At 30.7% G+C, this 22,704-nt stretch overlaps 1 protein-coding gene across 2 annotated transcripts; it reads right to left on the minus strand.

Annotated features, from left to right (window-relative positions):
* Positions 1-8,017: 8,017 nt before the first annotated feature.
* LOC142318757 (uncharacterized) lies at positions 8,018-22,694 on the minus strand. Of its 2 annotated transcripts, XM_075355196.1 has the most exons (4): positions 22,588-22,694; positions 20,773-20,809; positions 14,567-14,909; positions 8,018-8,371 (listed from the first exon to the last, which is right to left on the minus strand). In XM_075355196.1, the coding sequence occupies exons 2-4, from the start codon at positions 20,802-20,804 to the stop codon at positions 8,168-8,170; spliced, it is 579 nt and encodes a 192-aa protein (XP_075211311.1). In that variant the 5' UTR covers positions 20,805-20,809; positions 22,588-22,694; the 3' UTR covers positions 8,018-8,167. The 2 variants fall into 2 exon arrangements, with proteins under 2 accessions (XP_075211311.1, XP_075211310.1); XM_075355195.1 differs by lacking the exon at positions 22,588-22,694 and having other exon boundaries at positions 20,773-21,057.
* Between the last annotated feature and the right edge of the window lie 10 nt (positions 22,695-22,704).

The raw sequence follows: 22,704 nt of genomic DNA on the forward strand, positions 1-22,704 counted from the left end.
ACAATGACAAGTTCACCACTAGGCCAACCTGGTGGGTTAAGCTTATCTGCTACTTCTGATATGAACTATAATATATAATAATTAAGAAAAGATCTCAATAAAATATTTACTAATTTAATTCCTTTATAAACTTTCATAAGCAATATTAATCAGTATTTGTTTTATAATTCTAGGTCTACATTTGACATTACCAGATTTCTAATCTGGACATATTCACAGAACAGGAATTTCAAAAGGCACAAATGTAAACTGGAATTCTGTAGACATGTAATAATTTAATTTACATATTAAAAAATATCAGCCAGTCTAAGTTTGTCTTAATGTATGTAAAATCAAACCAGAATTGTTCTTTAATAATTTATGTTAAGTACAACTAAACTTTCTTGAATATATTATACATATTATTTTATTGTTTTACAAATCCTACTTTTTCTCTTTAAATTTGCTTTCTTTTTTTGTACTGGTAAAAAAGACACATTTTTCCAGACAATTCTTTAAAACAGTATACCAGTAAATAAAACTGTAATTTTAAAAGAATAACAATTTATTCATAATCTGCAACCAAAATGTAAAATAATCTTATTTTTAAAACATCACATTCCTAATTATTTTTAAAACTATAAAAAAATGTCTAATTCTTTTGCACTGATAAATATTTCCTAATAAATATACATAAAACTAGTATAAAAAAATTCCTGAAAAATTTTATATATAAAAAACATTAATTTTATCCACTCATATTTTCATTCAGGTTCAATTTCAAATATTGTAAGATCAAAGTGATCACTGTCATCATGAATTTGGGAATCAGAAGATGTTGCATCAGTATCACATCCACATGCATCACAATTTATGAGTTTGAATTTGTTTATCTAATATAATATCTTTTAAATACTTTTTTCAATGCTTTTTATATTCTCAGTTCTATTGTTCTGATATTTAGCTGAAAATATTTTCAATCAGTACTATGATATTATAACAAGACCAGTATAGCGGACTTGAGTAACGGATTCCTACCATCTAAGAAGAAAGTAGTAGAAAATGTAATAATGGGAAGAATCCAGAAAGGGGCTAAAAGAAACCCTTTTAGTAAAGATAACAGGACAATCCTCCTGTTTAACAATCCTCCTTTGTATTACTGCCTGCTGACACACCTAAACAGATGCTATTCTGTGAGAAGAGTTACCGGACCAAGGTTTGGAATTTCATGGGAAAGTGTGAGGGCTTGATTGATCATTCTTACGCTTTGAGTTAGGTCCAGCCTGGCAGGTAAAGAGAATAGGAGTTTAAATACTTGGGGAAGACCAGCTGAAATCAGTTCCACAAGGAGAGTCTGCAATGTGAGTTCAGTGAAATCAGTCTAGGAGAGACGTTATGATGTGAATCTGCAAGGAGAGTTCTGCGAGATGTCAGTCAGTGAGATTATTCTGCAAGGAGGTCAGTGAAGGAGCAAATTTTGAGTGCAGGTTCAATGTAACTTGGGTGACACTACGAATAATTCCAGTACACAAAAACAAGAAATGATTCAGTGAGTTACTGTGAGACTATAAGTGAAAAAGATAATGTACTAAATTTAATTCGTAAATTAAATTAGTTAGGGTAGTTACACTTATGAACAGCAAAGGCATTTGCAGTCAAAGAACCTTATACTTGTCTTATCAATCGTACTATTGTTGTTAATACAAGACTAGTGGTTAAAAGTGTTAAGACTAGCAGTCATGTTGATGTCTTTTGTCAATGGGACCAAATTCTGGTTTTCATTATTTGTCTATCTGTGAATAAATCCTGACGATTACTTTAAATTCTGTCTTATATGTAATTTCTGTTTATTATTATTATTGTTTACTGTTCCCGTTATTGTCATTATTTCAATTATTATTGTGAGATGTTTTCTATTGTCTGTTATTATTATTATTATTATTATTACTATTGTCATTATTATTGATTTGTCTTGTTTTACTTATATTCTTAACTAATAAATTGTAATTGCATAAACATTTTCATTTGTCAATCTCTCAATTGTCAAGCCGCGAAGACGCGATAATATCTATTTTAATGGCTAGATCCATTTCAATAGACAAAATAATGAATTTTAGGTACTTTTTTAAATTGGAAGTGTATAATTTTGCAATAATAATAAACTGTGAATAATTTTACAACTAATGAACAGAAATAAAAAAAAAATCAAACTTATGGAATTAAAAGAACAGATGTTAATTAATACAGCTATAAAAATTATAAGCATAAAACCTACATTAATGAATTTATCGATTGTCAAATTCACTCACTGTCACTTAGTCAAATAATGTCATTAATTTTTAGATGACACAATGATTGCATTATCTTAAGATTAAAAACTATGGTCTTGATTATCAAAATAATACATAAAAAGAAAACAGATAATAAATTTAGAATTAAATAAATATTATTAATTAGAGTATTAGCACTCAATGATGGAGTGGTAGCTCTCTTGGCCTTTCATCTGGAGGTTCTGGATTCGAATCCCAGTCAGGCTTGGCATTTTTCATGTGCTATAAAATTCCATTAACATTTTCCATGCACAAACTTCAAATTTATGTTGCAAAATTATCAAGCCTAAAAAAGTTATTTATTGCTAAATACAGTTTCTTATATTTGTATATGAAATCTTTTAACTATGTTTTCTCTATATCTGTTTTGTACTATTGTTGTTAATACCAGACTAGTGGTTAAAAGTGTTAAGACTAGCAGTCATGTTGATTTCTTTTGTCAGTGGGACCGAATTCTGGTTTTCATTATTTATCTACCTGTGAATAAATCCAAAACACTCTATAAGTGTTTTGCTGGCTGTGAAGAAAATGGATTGGGGCAGAACCCACGAAAAATATTTTTGTTTAGATTAGTAATTTGGAAGGTACATGTAATGGGTCTAAGTTATTTAAGCCTCTTGAAACTGCATTACTTACAACTTTTCTATTTTCATATTCTGTGTTTTTAAAATTTTCCTGACTATTTTTTATGGTTTTATTATAAAAAAAGATTCTTTGCCTATATATTCTCCTACCATAATTCGTAATTCATTATAATTTTTTCACTGATATAAATTTATTTCTAAACAAGTTTATATTTGGTATTTATTTTATTTATTATGCACACACACACACACACACACATATACATACACACATACATATATATGTAATGAAATCAGCTGGTGTGTATATATATATACATATATATGTAATGAAATCACCTGGTGTATATATATATATTCTCATAAATAATAAATAATATTCTCATGGCACAATAAAAAAAAATTACCTAAACAAAAGTTATTTTTGGGTTGGAAGTGACACCTCATGGTGACCTTGACCATTATTTCAAGGTTAACATGATTTTGTAAAATGGAAAGATCTATTTTTGATCCCCACCAATAAGAGCAGAAAATTTTACATTGGAATATAGTTATGGTCACACATATGATCTTGGGACTTTTTTGAAGGTCATATTGCTAACCATCACAGACAGTGTTGTACAGGTTACACGTTTTTGAAGGTCATACAATATTCATATTTTAGGCCATTTATCTTGCAAACTTTGGGAAAGAGCGTAAAAATGATTTTAAAAAAATTGTGTGGATAGGAGGGAACAAAAGTCTTTTGTTGATAATTTGTGATCTTGGGGTCCCCTTTGGAGGTCATTCCAAGGTCTTAGAGGTTTTACAAATGGAATTACCTTTTTTGATGTGCCAATGGAAAGAGTAAAAAAGGTCACATATTTTATTTTTCCAGCTTCTTGAAGTTCATGGTTTAGGAGTTCATACAAAGAATTCAGTTAACACAATTTGCTGAATTTCAAAGACAGTATCAGATAGCAATCCTCTTCTCAAAACTTATAAACCAGTGTTTGTAAATATCTCCAAAAAATATCCAGCACCCATTTATCACTATTAAGAAAATTTTATCCACATGTAAATAAAAATCTTGAAAGGATTAATGCTTATTTAAATGAAGATCACTAAAACATGTCTTTCCTGTTCTTAAACACAAAGCAACATCACAATTCCAACTTGATCAAACTGGGTTCTTCTTTGTGCTAAACATTTTATACAGGTCGGGGATACAATTGTTTTAACTTGGTGAACAACACCAAAATACTCACTGAATTCTGGAATGTTTTTAATGGTATTTGTAGTACTCCACAAAATATTATCATTTACTCTGTCCTCTATTTTATTTTTGTTACTTTCATATGAAAATATTTGAACAGGAATATCCAACTTACCTGACGAAACACCTAGAGTCTATTTTCAAATTCTTTACTAGTTTCACCAGATTTAATTTCAAGATTATTCACAATAGTTTTACAGTTTGAAGGTATTTCATCACACAAGTCTTTCAAGATATTTTCCTCTGCAAAATACTTTATCACTGATTAGGGAGAGGCAAGTAACAATCTTTCATGAGCAGTGGTTACTTAGTAAAACCATCAAAAAACATGTCACAGTTTGGAAAATAAACATACCATCTATTGTCAGATTTTTTTAAGTTGAAAAAACTAATAAAAGAATCTTATTATAAAAAACATACAGCGAACAGCAAATACTGAAGCTGATAAAGATAGAACAAACAGTAGCTAATGAAGAATGCACAAGTTGTAAAACAAATGACATATCAAAAAATGGCTACCAACTGAGGAATAATTCAACTGAAAATAGCTTCCAACATTCTGACTGGTTCATTTCTTAACTACCGCAAGTGCTGCACCCTTAAATTATAATTTAGCTAAATCTAAGTGGTTACGCGATATAACTACTGCCCAACAGTGTGTAAATTTCATGTGGTTACAGAATGAGTGATCTACCCATCAGAGTTAAGTTATCTATAATGTGAAATTACTGTCCTTTGGCTATTTTGTAATTTTCATGTTATAAATTGTGTTTTATGAAAGTTTATTTAATTTTTTATTACATTTTTGTATTTTCTGTTCTGTGTGTCTTGAATATGTAATAATAAACATAACTCCAAGAAAGCATTCAAAAATCTTTTCTTTGAGTTTACCAGTATGACACAATGATTTCTGATAATAGTGTTGCACTAGGAATAATAAATGCTATTTTAAAACAATACTGGTTCCTTTTCACCTCAAAGGAAAGACATATATGGCTGTAAAAGAAATACTACTCAAACACAAGATCAGTTATTAGTGAGAAAAAGTAAACTTGATCCAAAATTATCTGCTATGGACTTAAATTGAGAATTAGCAGCCAGTGGAATAGGTATACACTGCTGTTAAATGTTGACTTCTTACAGCTACATGGAAAGCTCGTCAGCCAACTAAAAAGCAGTTTTTTACACCAGCGATTTGCAAAAAAGACTCTTCTGGGCCAAAGTATATGCTAACTAAACCAAAGAAGACTGGAAAAATGTTGTTTTCCAAAAAGTCACATTTTTATGTTCAGTTAAACATTCCCAGGAAAAAAGTTATGGGGTTTTTCATGTTTGAAAGGTCCTTGTTAATTACTTCCAGTAGATGGTCTGTTGAAAATTGTTGGAAATATCAAGATTCTTAAGGAAAGGGTTGTGACAACTTTAAACAAATTCCCACAAGGAAACGGGATGTTCCAATAAGATTTGGCACCATACTATACTGCCAAAAAGTGGAAAATTTTTTCAAAGAATAAAATGTTAAAGGGTTCCCATGACCAGCAATTCCCCACACTTAAACCCAATTTAAAATCTTTGGCCAATAGTCAAAACACAACTCTTAAATATAAATTTTACCAGAAAAATTGGCCTCATTAAAGCATTATTATTGGTATGGTTTCTTGATTAAGAAATAAAAAAAAGAAGAATAGTACACTAGTTGAATCAATGGTAAATTGTGTGTGTGAAGTGATTAAGAATAAAGAACATCTTAATTACTAGATATTCACAAACTGTTTGAATATATATATATAATTTTTTTTGGTTTCTAAATAAAGCTACTTTTTAAAAATAATATTTGTTTGTATTAATTTGCAAGCTATTGTGTACAAGCTTTATATACGATTGTATATAAATTACACACAAACAACAAATATGAACTACATCATGTAATTGCTGCATACACACTGGTTTTCAAGATAGATTTTTATCTAATCCAATAATATTTAGATATAATAATCTATTACAAATTATAATACATAATTAAAAGTTTGTATAAATTATGTAATTACAATAAATTTGAAATTATCTAACTTCTACTTGATTTTTTTAAAATTTAACTATAAAAATTATTAATTAAATTTTTTTTAAGATGAACAACCAAAATACAACATCAATCATCTGAAAATTAATAGGAAAAGAAAAAAAATCAACAATTCAAACACAAAAAAATGTTCATTTAACTGTTAAGTACACACAGTTCATTATGCCAACCAGTGATTTAGTTTTATGCATAACACTGGATAGGAAACTTCTCAGAAAGTCCATTTGCTAAGTTGCAACCCTACAAAGCAAAGTCAAACCAGCTCCATAAAGAATTAGGTAACATATATTTTTATCAAAATGTTTACTAATCACTAGATTTATTAAATTTTCAAGGGTTTCTAAATTCATAACCGACTGGTTTTCTCAGTTTCTTGTCAAAATGATTTCAATCTATTAACATGTTTTTTTTGTTTTTTTTACACTTACAGAAAGATTTTAAAGCATTTGTGTTTAAAGATTCTTTTCTAAAGCTTTGTGGTAATAATATTTTCATAAATAAATTTTATAATTGTTAAATTAGCAGGACATTGGTTACAATGTCCTGCAAAAACTCCAAAATCCAGCCATAGATGTATTTCTCTCTGAGGAAGGTGTAGTAACATTTGGAATAACGATATCATTTCATAAGAAACAAGGAAAAACATGATTCTGAATAATCAGAAAAAAAATTTTTAATGAATACTACTTGTTAGTTTGCACTCAATCAGTACGGTCCAGCTCCGCATGATTATCCTCCCTTGTGTGCTTTGCCTTTTTTGCAATTCACCCCATGTTTTTCAGTTTTTAATAAGAGAACTTGTATAACTTAACCCTATTACTTTAAAACTAAGCAATTTGTATAATCCCTAAATAAAAAATACAACAGCATCTAAAATTCCTAATTTTAACTTACTTAATGATGGAATAAATATTTTCTTCAATAGTCATAACTGGAATTGTTAAAAATTTGGTGCTACTCTCCAGCTCTTTTAATGAAATAGGATCAGAAAAGTATGAAAATTGGCTTCATCAAAATGATTATTGAGTCAAGATATAAAAAATTATTCTTCCTGCTTTTATAGTTTTCATAATTTGATTTATATTTTTAAATATGCACTATCTGTACTAGAAGGGTACATAAATTTCTAGATGTGAGAATCCAATAAAATATGTCTTAAACCATTAAATTCAAAATCCTTGTAAATTGATACTTATTACAGCAATAACATTTTAAATATGTTTTGACAGAAATATACTTCTATAACAATAATTTTTAGTTGCTGAAGAAGCCTATATTATAGTTATGATTAAACAAAATTTCTATTATCTTAGTTTAACAGTTCCAATTACCTGAGTAATAATGTTTCTACAGTAGTGTTGAAGCTATAGCAATCTACAACACTCAACAAAGTCAAACTAGATAATGTTTCAGCCAAAATTCAAGAAAAACAACAAAAACTTAATAAAAAAAGTATCAATGTACAACTAGAGTACATCAAATTATTCACAATTTGAATTAAAAATATATTTCAAAAACTCCTAAGAAATTTTCTCATTAATTCTACAATTTCTCAGTGAATAAATTATTTAATTAGAAGTGTTTTTTACACTGAAATCCATAGGGTAAATAAAAATCATAATTCTAAAATATAAATCTTCTTATCAATTAAGATAAAAGTTCAAGTCAGGGAAAAAATACCAGTCGATATTAACGTCCTCTCAAATAAATACACACATGTTTTCTAGCTGGCAAATACAATTCAAATAGTTAAAAGGAAAGTGAGTATTGAAAATAAAGAAAACAGAACTATTTGTTAAGTTTATCATAACTTTTATTTTTAATGAATAATTGAAGTAAAAGATTATTAAAGTCTACATTTCATTTCACCGTTTCTTGAAAAATTATGGTGTGTCTTTAATAATATACATGCCAAAGCAATACAATAAAAACAGTTCTACTACACTGCTTTTATCCAATCTATTTCCAATGATGATGTGCCATACTGTTTTACAGGTAAATAAACACCACCATATATTTGTATCTCAAAGTTAGTTATATTTGATGTGTCAAGTGGTTCAGTGTCATTTTGTTTTCTTCCTCTAAAATATGGCTCAAACTGATCAAGAGGCAGCTCTACAGAGTCAAATTTTCTCAAAGGAGCCTGTTTAAAAATATAAAATAAAAAATTAAGTAAGTATTCAGTCTCATTAGTCTTTAAACTTATAAAATTTAAATTAATTAAATTAACACTGCATCATTATTTTTTCCTTAATGAACAAGTGCATTTCACACATTAAGCATTCTCACATTTTACTAAATAGACAGTTTTAAACAGCACATAAGAGGAAGTTAGTAACAGATGGAAGAGGTTTACATTTTATTTTCAGCTGCATCCATCAATAAGTAAAACACAAAATGCTAAAAACTAGGGAGAAATATATTTATTCACCAAGCTAAAGTTTTTAGAATTTAATTACATGTATCTCTTAAAAATTTGTGATTTAAAAATGGAAATGAACAGTAATGTTTTTAATTTATGCACAAAAAATCTTTCAGAAATAAACAGCATTAAGAGATTACACTCTTTACAGTGACTATTAAATCTATTATATACAATAGAATAGTTCAATTCTATTCAACCACATAAAAAAAAATGTTTATTAACTGATTCCAAATCACCAAAGTAATTAATGTAGGTAATAAAATTAAACATACCGCTATGGTAGTTGGATTAGATGAGGGTGAAGTAACTTCATAATATACTGTTACGATCTCCTAAGAGTCTGGTACTATCATAATAAAAAAAGTATACCACAAAGAAACAAAAAGGTCACAATGATATGCAGCTACATACTAAGGCTACTGCCTCATGATCTAAGCTCTGTGTAATCAACTTTATCATACTTTGGCAAGGCCTAATAGTGTTTTAAATAAGAAATCCTTACAAAAAAGATCACAAGACCTGAAAGATTTTTTCTTTTCAGCCCAGAACTGTGTATTTCAGTGTGACTTATTAATTTTACAACTAAATATTTTTAAATTTTTTCTAGTCATACCCTTACAATATTTTAACTTTTTTGAATTTTTACAAATACCAGCTTATCTTCATTTCATACTAATATGTATGATCAAATTGTCAGAATAAATAAGAGAAATGAAATCTACTTGTATGTACTGGTGCTCACCAAACTTAAAATCACTCTAGAACAGGTGCCAACATTAAAATAACATTGGGTTTCCAATTTTACATGATACATTTATTTCTTCAGTAAAAAAAAAAAAACAAATCAAATCTTTTTTATTTGGAGAATAAAGGTGCTACCACTTCAGAAATTACAAACTAATACTGTGGAAAGACTATGCACAATATCCAAGTACTCGTTAAGTCAAGTATTGTAAGCGTAGTTTATGTTCAGGTTGGAAGGAATATTTTAAATGCAGATGAGGGAACTATAGTATGTGGGCAGGAAGTTCCTTTACACTGTAATAAATCCAGCTTAATCGGCCTCTACTGCTGCCAGTTCTCATCACTGATATCACTCACTGCTGCTGGAAAAAGTGGGGAGGATAAGCTGTGATGGGGATGGTCCAGTGTGTTCATGCATGGTGGGATGACCTTAGTCGTAGTCTAATGTGGAACGATGGCAGATACGAGTGCATTCATTGTTGAAGAGTGTTTGTTGGCTTTTCTGTGGGGGCCAACCAACGTCCAGATGCTGGTTATGAATGTCTTCTTTGTGTGTTTTGGGAAATCGTCACTATTACAGCAAACGCTACTGACATGGAAGAAGAATGCTTTTGCAATGGGAAGTGTTCTTGATGCACCACTCAGTGAGAGGCCAATCACCAGAGCTGAGATATGTGCTGTTGTAGAGGCACTGATTCAACAACCAGTAATGATATCAACATACAAACGTTCTGCAGACCATATGTGTAAGGACTTACAAGTTAAATGTTTTTGTCCAGCCACAGTTAATATGTTGAGTGACAATGATCTTGATCGACATGTTTATGCATGTCAGTATTGCTTTAAAGCTTTCAGAGAGCAAACGATAAAAAGATCGTCAAGTTCTAAGACAAGTGTGAGATTTATCAAAGCTCTCATGCTTTTTGAAATGAGATTTATTGAAATCCATGTACACGTACGTTTTTTTTCTGGGTGAAAGACAATCCTTACTCTTTTGAGGAAATTGAACACCATTAGCCTCATGTTATGATTTGGGTTGGGATGAGAGCTGAATATCTCCTTGGTCCTTATTTTTTCAATGGCGCAGTTAATCAACACAGTTATCTGAGAATGATCAACAAGTGGTTGTTTCCAGAATTAATGGCAAAAGGGATCACTGACATCAGGAAGACAGTGTTTCAGTGCATTTTGCTTTGAATGTCCACAGACGCCTTAATGAAATTCATCTGAATTGCTGGATCAGATGTGGGTGAGAAGAGTTACCAGCTCAATTGCCTTGGCCAGCAAAAAGCTCTGACCTCACCACACCTGACAATGCAATGTGAAGTTTTTGTAAGGATTTTTGATTTAGGACTATCTGAAAATTATAATTATACTTTTCCTAGACCTCCAATGGAGGTCTGTAGTTCAGTTGGATACTTCTGTATCTTACCCAATTCCAAGGGTGGTTGTGCTTTAAGGAATCCTATACTTGGTTGGCTTTGAAAAAAGCAATCTCTGTTTGCATAATTAAATAGATCAACACACAATCATTGATTCATCTGTGTAAAGATTCTCTCATCTGAGGAATGTGTGTGGGAAGGATGCCTACTGCCTGGAGGGGCCTTGAGTTATCCTCAGGTGGGTTATTTGTCTAGTACTGATGTTTTAAAGTAAACAACTCTTTTCATACTACCCAACAGTTTTCCTTATCTTTGATCTCTTCTTCCGTTGTTATTTCATAGATGTAAGTTTGATTATATTAGATTCTAAAAGTTACTATCAAGATCATGTGGAAAATTCTCAGCTTGATAAAAGATGGCGCAAGTATGACCAAATGATTATGATATTTGTCAAGTATGTTCCTTTAGATGGCATGTTATGAAGTTTCAGATGCATGCTTTAGTTGCTTTTTTTGTAACAATCAAGTAAACAAGTTTCGAAATTTTCTGAAAAATGGACAAAATTGAAGTTGAAGCTGTAATAAAATACTGTCCGTTTCAAAATGAATATTGAGGTTTTACAGCTACATATATTTCTCAGCTTTCATGTACATTGATTAGTTGTATATGAAATGAAAAGCAATTCAAAAAATTTTAGCTGTAAGCTCATAAATTGTTTCCTGTACCTTCCTCTTGAAAGCGCTCGTAGCAAAGTTGGCAACCCCCCAACAGAAAACAAAGTGTGAATCTGTAATTACCGTTAGACGTGCATTCCGTTGTGATCTCCCAATTGTTTCACAATTTGAAACCACTAGTTGGATTTGTAAAGGGGAGAGTGCAGGATGACCAAGTGTGTCTGAAGACAATGTTGAACGTGTAAGAGCATTTGCAGAGTGAATGAGACTCCCCAAAACTGAATGTTTTCTGTGCCATATCCTGACAGCATATTTATGGGCCATTCTTTTTTGCAGAAACAAGTGTGTCTGGAATGAACTATCCTGATATACAACACCTATGGCTCTTTTCTCAACTGCAATACAAACCCCAGAACTTTATTTGGCAACAAGATGGTGTGCCTCCTTTCTGGCATAACATTGTACATGACTGGTTGAATGAAATTGTCCCTGACTGTTGGACTGGTCGCCGTGGACCAGATGACAGGGCTTGTTTGCCATGGTGTCCACATTTGCCCAATCTGACCCCATGTGATTTTTTTTTCTTTAGGGGTTTATAAAGTAACAAGTGTATGTGCCACCATTACCAGCTGACCTACCCATCTTGAGACACAGGACTGAAGCAGTTGTCACATCAATTAATCCAGACTTGCTGATTGAAGTACAGGATGAATTTTCCTATCAACTAGATGTGTGCCTTGTGACGAATTATAGGAAAAGCTGTTTGAATTGCTCTTTCAGTAATGTATAATTTACCAATGAGAGTAAAACTTAATAAATATTACATAACTTTAAAATCACAATATTCATTCAGAAACACACACAGTACCTACTTTAAATTTATTTAAAATAAAGCTGTTTAATTTAAAACTGACAACGGGATTAAATCTTATAACTGTTTAAGGGCATACAAAAAGAGGAAGATGCCACTTTAAAAGATTTTTTGCTTTGTTTTCAACAGTAAAAAATTAGTCTGTTAAATTTTAACATGGCCGTACATGAATTTAAGTTGATGGATGGTTGAGACAATCAAAAACCACTACAACCAACAAAATTGTCACATAAAAATCCATCAAGGCGTATTAAATGATTGCTGACTGAAGGTACGTGAGTTTTCTGATATCGCAAACATCTTGATAGTCTGTCTCTATAACATTTTACACAACGTTTTAGGTATGAAATAGGTTTATGTGATTCCGCTAAGTTTCTTCAACGTTTTATAATACTGGACGTTCAAAGAGATCCCATCACTCAGTAAATACATATTTTCATTAAAATCCATATAATGGTGTGAGATGGGTGAAATAATATGGATGATGTTGGTATGACTGGAGCTGGGATAGGAGGACTGTTTATTGCCTGCACATTTGAGTACTGCTAGTCTATGTTAAGCACTGGCTTTTGAACAAGGTTGCACAATCAAGTATTGTTTGTTAAAATGCGGTTAACTCTGACGAACGGGTATTCGTGATGAAAACTTATTAGAAATGAAATCTCATGTTGTGTATCAGCAAATGTTCAGGGAAAAATTTGAAAAGGAAGCACTAGAGAAAAGTGTTATTCTGAAGTTATTTAAAAAAATTCATGAAAAAAGTGTTAGACCAGAAACGTACCCAACACAGGTCAGTTTTAACAACGCAGGTTGTAAAAGACGTTAAAGTGGCAGCAGTTACAAGATCTCTTCATAAATTTTTGTGAAGAGTAAGCTGGGTAAACAATATTTCACTGGGTTCAGTCCACACTACACTGAGAAAAATGCTGAAATGTTATTTGCATCGATTACAGGTTTTCTATGGGCTAACTAATGCTGATTCTACTAAAAGGGTTCACACTACTGTCAATAGTTCAAGAACTTCATTAAAAGCAACATTGTGATTTTAGATCAAATATTTTTCACAGATGAAGTATGATTTCAACTTGGTGGGTATATTGACAGTCAGAACTACTGACCCCAGTACTGAAAACCCACACGTTTTCTTTGAATCTCCCCTACACCCACAAAAAATAGACATACGGTGTGTGATTTCAAGGCGACGAATAATAGGCCCCTTGTCTTTTGAAAACACTGAGGCTGCTGTTGTCTACCAATAAATTATCAAACAGTTCATAGCCTTAGTGTAAGAGTATCTACATGACTGAAAGGACTGTGATCACCAAGATTCCCTGATCTAACTAGTTCAGACTTCTTTCTGTGGAGTTACTTTAAAAAAAAATTGTTTATAGCAGCAATCCACACACCCCAAAACAATTAAACCAAACATTACCAATGACATCCAGGAAAAATACAGGGTACAGTTAACAAGAGTAGCCAGGAACATGGTCAAACATGTTGACAAGTTCATAGAAGTGAATGGACATCATTTTCAATACCTTATGTAAATGTTTTCCAATAAACTATTATTTATGAAAAAAACTAAGTGATGGGGCCTCTTTTAAGTTCAACACCCTGAATTAGATGAAACATGGATTCACAATTTCATGCCAGAGAACAAACAGAGGATAGGAGTAGGCAAAAGTGAAAATGGTTCCATCTGCAGGAAAAGACATGATTGCTGTTTTTTTAGATTCTCATGTTGTAGTGCTCACAGACTGTCTGGAAAAGGGCAGGAATATCACCAGGGATTATTATGCTTCACTACTGGACCAATTGAACGGTGCTATTCAGGCTAAATTTAACTATGTTTACATCACCAGCTATCACCATGATAATGCTCCAGCACACACATCTTTGATTATGTAAAACTTCATGACCTCTTTCACATGCTAATGCATGTGGATACTGTGTCCTGTGTAGTCATCAGATTTGGATCCCAGCGATTACTTCCTCAACCTAAACCTGAAGAAATGGCTCAGTGGATGAAGAAACGTTTTAAATTATGAGGTCAATGTTGAGACAACCACTTATTTTGGGGAGTTGTAAAAATCATAAAAGGTTGAAAAGTTGTTGATCAAAATGTATTGAACTGCAAGATGAGTACATTGAAGAAAAATTGAGAATTTGTGTTTTCTTTATCAGTTGAGAACATTCCTTACAAACCTCATAAATCTAGCATATAAAAACTAAGCAAACTCACCTGAAACATTTGTTCATAAGATGGAAAAGGCTCATTATTTTGGTTTTTATGTCTGAGAACAACTTTGTAACCAGAATTTTGTCCCTGACCTCGTAAGTACAGTACTACTTTGGAATAATCTGTAAGATTTAGTTGTGTATTTGTTCTGACTCCAGCAAATCCTGCTCCATTTGGTTGAGGATTAAGAAGAGTAAACACGATTGCTCTTTGAAATAATTGTGTTTTTTGTAAAGTTATTACTGCTTTTGACATCCCAACTTCTCGAACTACATCAGACTGTTCTGTCCAGCCATCTAAATCACATATTGTTGTGAAGTTGAACAATGTGAAACCATTTGATTCACTGTAATCAAAATATTATTCCTTCAAACAAAATGTTTATCTACTTCGATAGATAACTGCATTTATTGATGTGCATGACAAAACATCATTATATCTAATCTCTAATTGATTTTATTTGCTCTGTACTTGTTCATTTAATGTAATGTAATAAAATTTGGTGCATTTGCAAACATCTACAACAATAATTTCTTTTCTTCTGTATTATTATTATTATTATTATTATTATTATAACATAATTTTTACTGTATATTAAACAACAATACAGAGCTAACAAAATCTTAAATTATAGATCTCTAATGCAACAATAATAGTTTAAAAATCTATGGCATTCATGTGTGCTGACCACATTTTTTTGTGTTCAATGCCAAATATAAATGCGTATAATTGGTAATATTCTTGTAGCGTTATAACAAGATGATTTCCAATTTGTAACTGAAATGTTTGGATGTGTTCTTTGCATTTGAATATGACTCCAGTCAACCCAAGAATATTTATTTGGGTTTACTGCAGTTTAACTTGCGCTCTTCTGAACTTTTGTGTTTATTTTTGCTTTTTGTTTGTGTATAATACAGTCTTTTATTTTTAGTTTTCAAACCAACTTCCATTTCTAAAAGTTTTTTGTGACAGTTAATATATAATGCGTATTTTTGTTACTGGAATAATTTTTTTTTTTTTGGACTTTTGGTCAGATGATTTTAGAATAATTAACTCAGTGTGAAATAAAAGGCAGACAGGAGTAGGTTTCATAAAGAACAAGAACATAGGGAAGAAAATAAAGTATTTCAAAAAGCTTAGCGATAGAATCATTGTAATAAGGATAAAATCAAAATCGACAATGATTATTAAGTCTATATGCCTACAAGTGCCCATGATGATGATGAGGTAGAGTGTGTATACAAAGAAATTGATGAAACAATTAAAAACATAAAAGGGGATGAAAATTTAATAATATTTGGATATTAAAATTCAAGCATCGGAAAAGGCAAGGAAGGAAATATTGTGGGTGAATACAGGCTGGGCAAAAGGAATGATAGAGGGGACTGACTTATTGAGTTTTCCACAAAGTATAATTTAGTAATTGCCAAAACCATTTTAAAAATCGTAACAGAAAAATACACAAATGGAAAAAACCTGGTGATACTATAAGGCATCAAATAGATTATATCACGGTTAAACAAAGATTTACAAATCCTCAACTGCAAAGCATATCCTGGAGCAGACTTTGATAGCAATCATAATTTAGTGATACTGAAATGTAGATTGGGGTTTAAAAACCTGAAGAAAAGATTAATCGGTGGAATTTAGAGAAGCTTGAGGAAGAGGAGGTAAAGAAGATTTTTGAGGAGGACGTCACAAGAGCAGCGAGTAAAAATGATGAGGTAGAAAATACAGAAGAAGAATGGGAGAATGTTAAAAAGAAGATTCTTAAATCAGCAGAAGCAAACTTAGGCAAAACAAAGAGAACTGGTAGAAAACCTTGAATATCGAAGGATATATTGCAGCTGATGTATGAACGTAGAAAGTATAAAAATACTGACGATGAAGAAGGTAAAAGGAACTATCGACAATTAAGAAATACTACAAACAGGAAGTGCAAATTATCAAAAGAAGAGTGGATTAAAGAAAAGTGTTCACAAGTACAAAGAGAAATGATCACTGGTAAAATAGATGAAGCATACAGGAAAATTAAGGAAAATTTTGTGGTACATAAATTAAAATCTAATGTGTTAAATAAAGATGGTATACCAATTTATAATATAAAAGAAAAGGTCGATATGTGGGTGGAATATATTGAACAGTTTATATGGAGGGAATGAATTAGAAACTGGTGTTATAGAGGAAGATGAAGAAGTCGAAGAGGATGAAAAGGGAGATGCAATACTGAGATCTGAATTTAATAGAACATTAATGGTTTGAATGGCAGAAAGGTTCCTGTGATAATGGGATACCTGCAGAATTACTGCACAGAGCAGGTGAAGAAGCAATAGATGGATTATACTACGTGATGTGTAATATTTACAAAAAAGGGAAAGTTCCGTCAGACTTCAAGAAGAGTTTTATTGTCATGATACCAAAGAAAGCAGGAGAACATAAATTAGAAGATTACAGAACAATTAGCATAACTATTCATGCATCAAAAATATAAGTAGAATTCTGTGTAGAAGAACGGAGAGGAGAGTGGAAGAAGTGTTAGGAGAAGACCAATTTGGTTTCAGGAAAAGTATAGGAATATAGGAACAAGAGAAGCAATTTTAACACTCAGATTAATAATAGAAGGAAGACTAAAGAAAAACAAACCAACATACTTGACATTTATAGACTCAGAAAAGGCATTTGATAACATAGACTGGAATAAAATGTTCAGCATTTTAAAAAAATTAGGGTTCAAATACAGAGATAGAAGAACAATTGCTAAAATTTACAGGAACCAAACCATAACATTAATAATTGAAGAACATAAGAAAGAAGCCGTAATAAGTAAGGGAGTCCGACAAGGCTGTTCCCTATCCCCGTTACTTTTTAATCTTTACATAGAACTAGCAGTTAATGATGTTAAAGAACAATTTAGATTCGGAGTAACAGTACAAGGTGAAAAGATAAAGATGCTACGATTTGCTGATGATATAGTAGTTCTAGCTGATTGTAAAAAGGATTTAGAACAAACCAATGAATGGCATGGATGAAGTCCTATGCAAGAACTACCACATGAAAATAAACAAGAACAACACGAAAATAATGAAATGTAATAGAAATAACAAAGATGGACCACTGAATGTGAAAATAGGAGGAGAAAAGATTATGGAGGTAGAAGAATTTAGTTATTTGGGATGTAGAATTACTAAAGATGGATGAAGCAGGAGCGATATAAAATGCTGAATAGCAGAGGCGAAACGAGCCTTCAGTCAGAAATATAATTTGTTTACATCAAAAATCAATTTAAATGTCAGGAAAAGATTTTTGAAAGTATATGTTTGGCGTGTCGCTTTATATGGAAGTGAAATTTGGACGATCGGAGTATCAGAGAAGAAAAGATTAGAAGCTTTGAAATGTGGTACTATAGGAGAATGTTAAAAATCAGATGGGTGGATAAAGTGACAAATGAAGAGGTGTTGCGGCAAATAGATGAAGAAAGAAGCATTTGGAAAAATATAGGTAAAAGAAGAGACAGACTTATAGGTCACATATTACGGCATCCTGGAATAGTCGCTTTGATATTGGAGGAACAGGTAGATGGGAAAAATTGTGCAGGCAGGCAACGTTTGGAATATGCAAGACAAATTGTTAGGGATGTAGGATGTAGGGAGATACCGAAATGAAATGACTGGCATTATATAGGGAATCTTGGAGAGCTGATCAAAGCAGTCAAATGACTGAAGAAAAAAAGAATTAAAAATATCTGTCTGAGATGGCATGAGTTGTGTTATTCATTATATATTTTATGTTAGTAATATACTTATATAAGTTTTAATTAATATACTACAATGTAAAACACACAACTTAAATATCTTTATCTGTAAATATAATGAAATCACCTGCTAATAGATACACTTCTACACTAATTTTTCTATTACGTGATTTGTAAATCACCCATGTCAAGGGTAATGTGTTGTTAAAGGATAACCTAAACAGATTAAATAACCATCTCAAAATGGGCATTGTCAATAACACAGATAAATAATAATATATTGATGAGCAGAATAAAACTTCTAAAACATTTGTTCTCAAAGTGGGTGATAACACCTCCTTGTAGGTACTGGAGACCTTCATGGGGGGTGGTGGAAGGCCACAGAAAATTGGGGGTGTTCAGGCGGTCTAGGAAGGCGATAGCTGATTAAATACTTACTATACTAGTATAAAAAATGAAAAGGACACCTATATTTTATGAAAAAAATAATTGTATTTAAACTACTTTAACTTTGCAACCAAGAGGCTTACAGAAACATATAAAAATAAAAAAATTAAAGCTTGTAAAGTATTTTCATTAATAGTTCCAAATATGATTAAATAACCATTTTAATTGCTCTCAATTAAAATCTAAGTTTCAACTCAAAATAGGATATGGCACGTATAAAAACAATAATTGCAATTGCTGTTTTTAAGAACACATCTTAAAAATACCAATTGCAACTATTGCTTTTAACATGTGTAAGTTTATGTTTACACCTGTTTTTAACAAGTGGTAATGAGGGTTCTCCATTAGAGGCCAAGGCACATACATAAAAGACTAGGTCTCTAGTGTGAGAATGTCAGGATCGGCATAGCTGGATCTGGCATCCCTACACTGGGGGTTAGCGGCAGGTACAAATATAAGATCTAACTGACGGGCTGACCTGCCATGCCGGATGTTAAGCCAGTAGGCAGGAAGGCCTGTTAAGAGTAATGGACACTCTCCTGGGCTACATTATACTTAATTGTGGGTCCGGCCTATGGGAGGGGGAAAAGAAAACAAAAAGAAGGTGGTAAGTTAAAAAATTCTGGAGGGATAGAAAATTTTTGATTCTCAATGTAGGTGGTAGGCGAAAAAGTTTGAGAATCAATGTTATAAAAGATCTTTTGAATCTCAGTTTGGCACATTTAGAAAGCAATTTTTTTTTAATTGTTTTCTTATGATAAACACAATATAAAATTTAAGATAATTGTACAATTTTTCTTTTGGGTACACACTATATTATTAAAAACAAGAATAGTTTTTTTTTAACTTAATGTCCTAAAATTAACTAACTGTAAAAAAGACTGGTCTCTGTTATGGAAAAGATGGTGAAACATTATGCTTTGGAGAAAGAACAGTTTTTATACATGTGTATCTAACTAAAACTTCATGCATACATTTTGATAATCTGAGCAAGAAATTGTGGTGATTGAAGTTGCAGATATTGCATTCAATGGCCTTTCTTAAGTCACAGAAAACAATTATTGAAATAGAAGACACTGGGTTTAAATTAGAAATGAGATTCTAATCCCAACCAGGCTGGCATTTTTCACACACTAAAAATTGATTTATAATATCTATCACTGAAATTTTGATAGTTGTCAAAATTCCAGTGTTGAATTATTCTTATAAATAATTATAAGGTACTATTATAGATGAAATAGTAACACATATTTTATTTTCTGATTTTTTTTAATTGTAATTAACTTTCAGATTAGAAAATTGTTTAGTTTACAGAGAAAGAATGAGGTTACCTCATTAACTACTCTATTTAAAGTAAACAAATTTTTAACTATTTTCTGTGCCATCAGTTTTTCAACACTTTCACCAAAAGTGATACAAAGCAATCACAATTGATACTGCCTCAATTATGCAGCTAATTTAGGCCATTGAAGTTGAGTGACCAGTGACATAAGTGAAGTATTTCTTGTATGTTAATAAATTATTTAAAACCTAATAATATTTCCAGAATAATTGTAAAATTTAAAAACTTTATCATAATGCTTTCAATCACTTTTGTGCCTATTTTCAGAGATTACACCAAAAAAACATAGTTTTGCAATAAAAATTATATTTATAATTACAAAATATAACAAAAAAATAAATTATTTATTTTGTTATTGTTATTATTCTTAAAACTGGTTGTAAAATATATAAGTCTCAGCAATTAAAGAATTTAATTAATATTGCCATTTATATAAGAATAATTTCTTGTAAAATTATTTTCAAAGATTTGACAACTTTTTTATGATAAATGGCCATTTCTTATTAAAATATTTTTTTATAGTTTAACAGGAAAGAATATTTTAATGCTCATAAATGAGTTTTAATAGAATCTTTATTAAATATTTTGTATGCTCTAAGACACTAATTAGAATACTGTGATATTTTTAACAGATATTTTAATTATGTAATATAACTGAATTGTACTTACTTTATTAACTCATCCGACTTCACAAATGACATCCCAACTACACATAAAACAATACAATATTTAAAAAATCTATACATGGTCTACTTATCTTTGTTTATTATGGATAAGTGAGAAGATAAATAAAACTATCACTAGAGCCACAACTGAATGAATACAGCTGTTTCAAATCAGATTAGACTCCACGTCTGTTTAATTTCCTTATTGGATAACACAGCAGCTTATATACTCCCTGTTCTTTGAACAAGGTCAGTTGCCCAATTTTTCAAATGTATATATACATCATATCTTAAGGAAATTCTTAAACAAAAGGTAATTTATTATTTTTGTTTCTATTTGAAATATGCTCATAAGTTAAGGAGTAAATATAATTTATTGATAACTGTTCATAAATAAACCCAAAAAATATAAAAATAGAATAATTGAAAAGAAATACAGTTAAGTAAATTAATAGTACATATAGATAAAGCAATGTTATTCAATGTATATGTTGAAACAGTTTATCTCTGTAACATTATTTATTTAAGTAATATAAATAACATTTTATAATACATTTTTGTTAGTTTTTGCGAGTCTTATTAATGTTACAAATACAACAAATAATTATTATAAATTGATTCAAAAGAAAATTAAAAAAGATCTTTTTTGAAAGTAGTAAAAAGAAAATATAAAAATTACCATATCAAACCCAACTCATGTATGATAATGGTAAAAACATCAAGTAATAAAATATAACTTCAACCAGGACAGAAAAAAATATCATCTAAGTGACTGTTTTTATTTGAAATAGATTCTGTTAAATTGAAAAGAAAATTTGATTCTTTTTGAAATGCTAATTTGTTTTTGAACATAACAAACAATTATAGAATCATCTAATAACTTTTAATCTTTCACCCTTTGGCAAAGTTAAGATCTAATAGCGGAAGGTAAATAGAAAACACCATCTTCTAAACAACTATAAGGGAATTAACTGATGGTTTTACCATAGGCAACTTCTTTTACAAGAACTTTGGACCACCTTCTTCACAGAGTCTGAAATATTTTGGCCACTGAAATACAAATCCTCTGGCAGTACATTTAATATTTAGCTCTAAATTTAAACCATTCCTCACAAAAACTGACCCATCAATATTCTCAGAGACAAAAACTCTGACTGATGTTTCATATGTTATAGACGTAACAAGTCTAAGATGGTAAATGTAATTCAATAGATTGATTAAAAAAATAAAGCTGGTAATGAATTGTATAGCTTTTTCAACTACACCAGTCAAGTTATGCAGTTTTTTTAACCAAAATTTATTATTGATTTCAAATAAATTCTAATTTTAAAAAAGTTGGAATTTTTTTTTTTAATTTGGTACTTTCTTCATCAATTTAGGGATGTTAAACTATTTTACTGACTTTATTGTTTAACAAAATATATAGTTACTTCACCATTACTACAGTTACTTTAGTTATATTACCTGCTATACATAGAAAAATAGTTTACTACTTTCGGTCGCATGCTGCGAATGGGGTGTGAAATTGAATTTTCTTTACGTTTTGAGATACGAGTACGAACATAAAATTTCCTTATGTAGGCCTATGTATAATTAATATAAATTTTATATATATATATATATTTTATACGCCTATGTATAACATTTGTGGTCCGAAAATTTTCTAAACTACTGGGTCAATTTCACTGAAAAAGATATGCTGTAGCAGTTTATCTGAAGCTGTGCATTTGACGCTGTTAACTTATTAAAAACAACAATCAGTTTATTTGTCTGAAAATTATTTTAAAACTGCACGATAAATAAAGGATATTCACAGTACCTTTATATCACTTTGGACAACTTAAGTGTAGTTTTCAAATAAAGCAATTTCACTCTACGAAATAAATTCACTCCTTTTTTATCAGTTTATGGATAGGGAAATTTGATGTCTATGGAT

This window comes from Lycorma delicatula, chromosome 2 (genome assembly GCF_047948215.1).
Source record: "Lycorma delicatula isolate Av1 chromosome 2, ASM4794821v1, whole genome shotgun sequence".
NCBI lineage: Eukaryota > Metazoa > Arthropoda > Insecta > Hemiptera > Fulgoridae > Lycorma > Lycorma delicatula.

What these genes read in the sequence shown, in the direction of transcription:
- LOC142318757 (XM_075355195.1), bottom strand. Translation starts at nt 20,849, where the DNA reads ATGTATAGATTTTTTAAATATTGTATTGTTTTATGTGTAGTTGGGATG. An exon ending in AAGTCGGATGAGTTAATAAA is followed by an intron (nt 14,910 to 20,772) that starts GTAAGTACAATT and finishes TTTTGATTACAG; the next exon opens with TGAATCAAATGGTTTCACAT. An exon ending in CTTATGAACAAATGTTTCAG is followed by an intron (nt 8,372 to 14,566) that starts GTGAGTTTGCTT and finishes ATTTTTAAACAG; the next exon opens with GCTCCTTTGAGAAAATTTGA.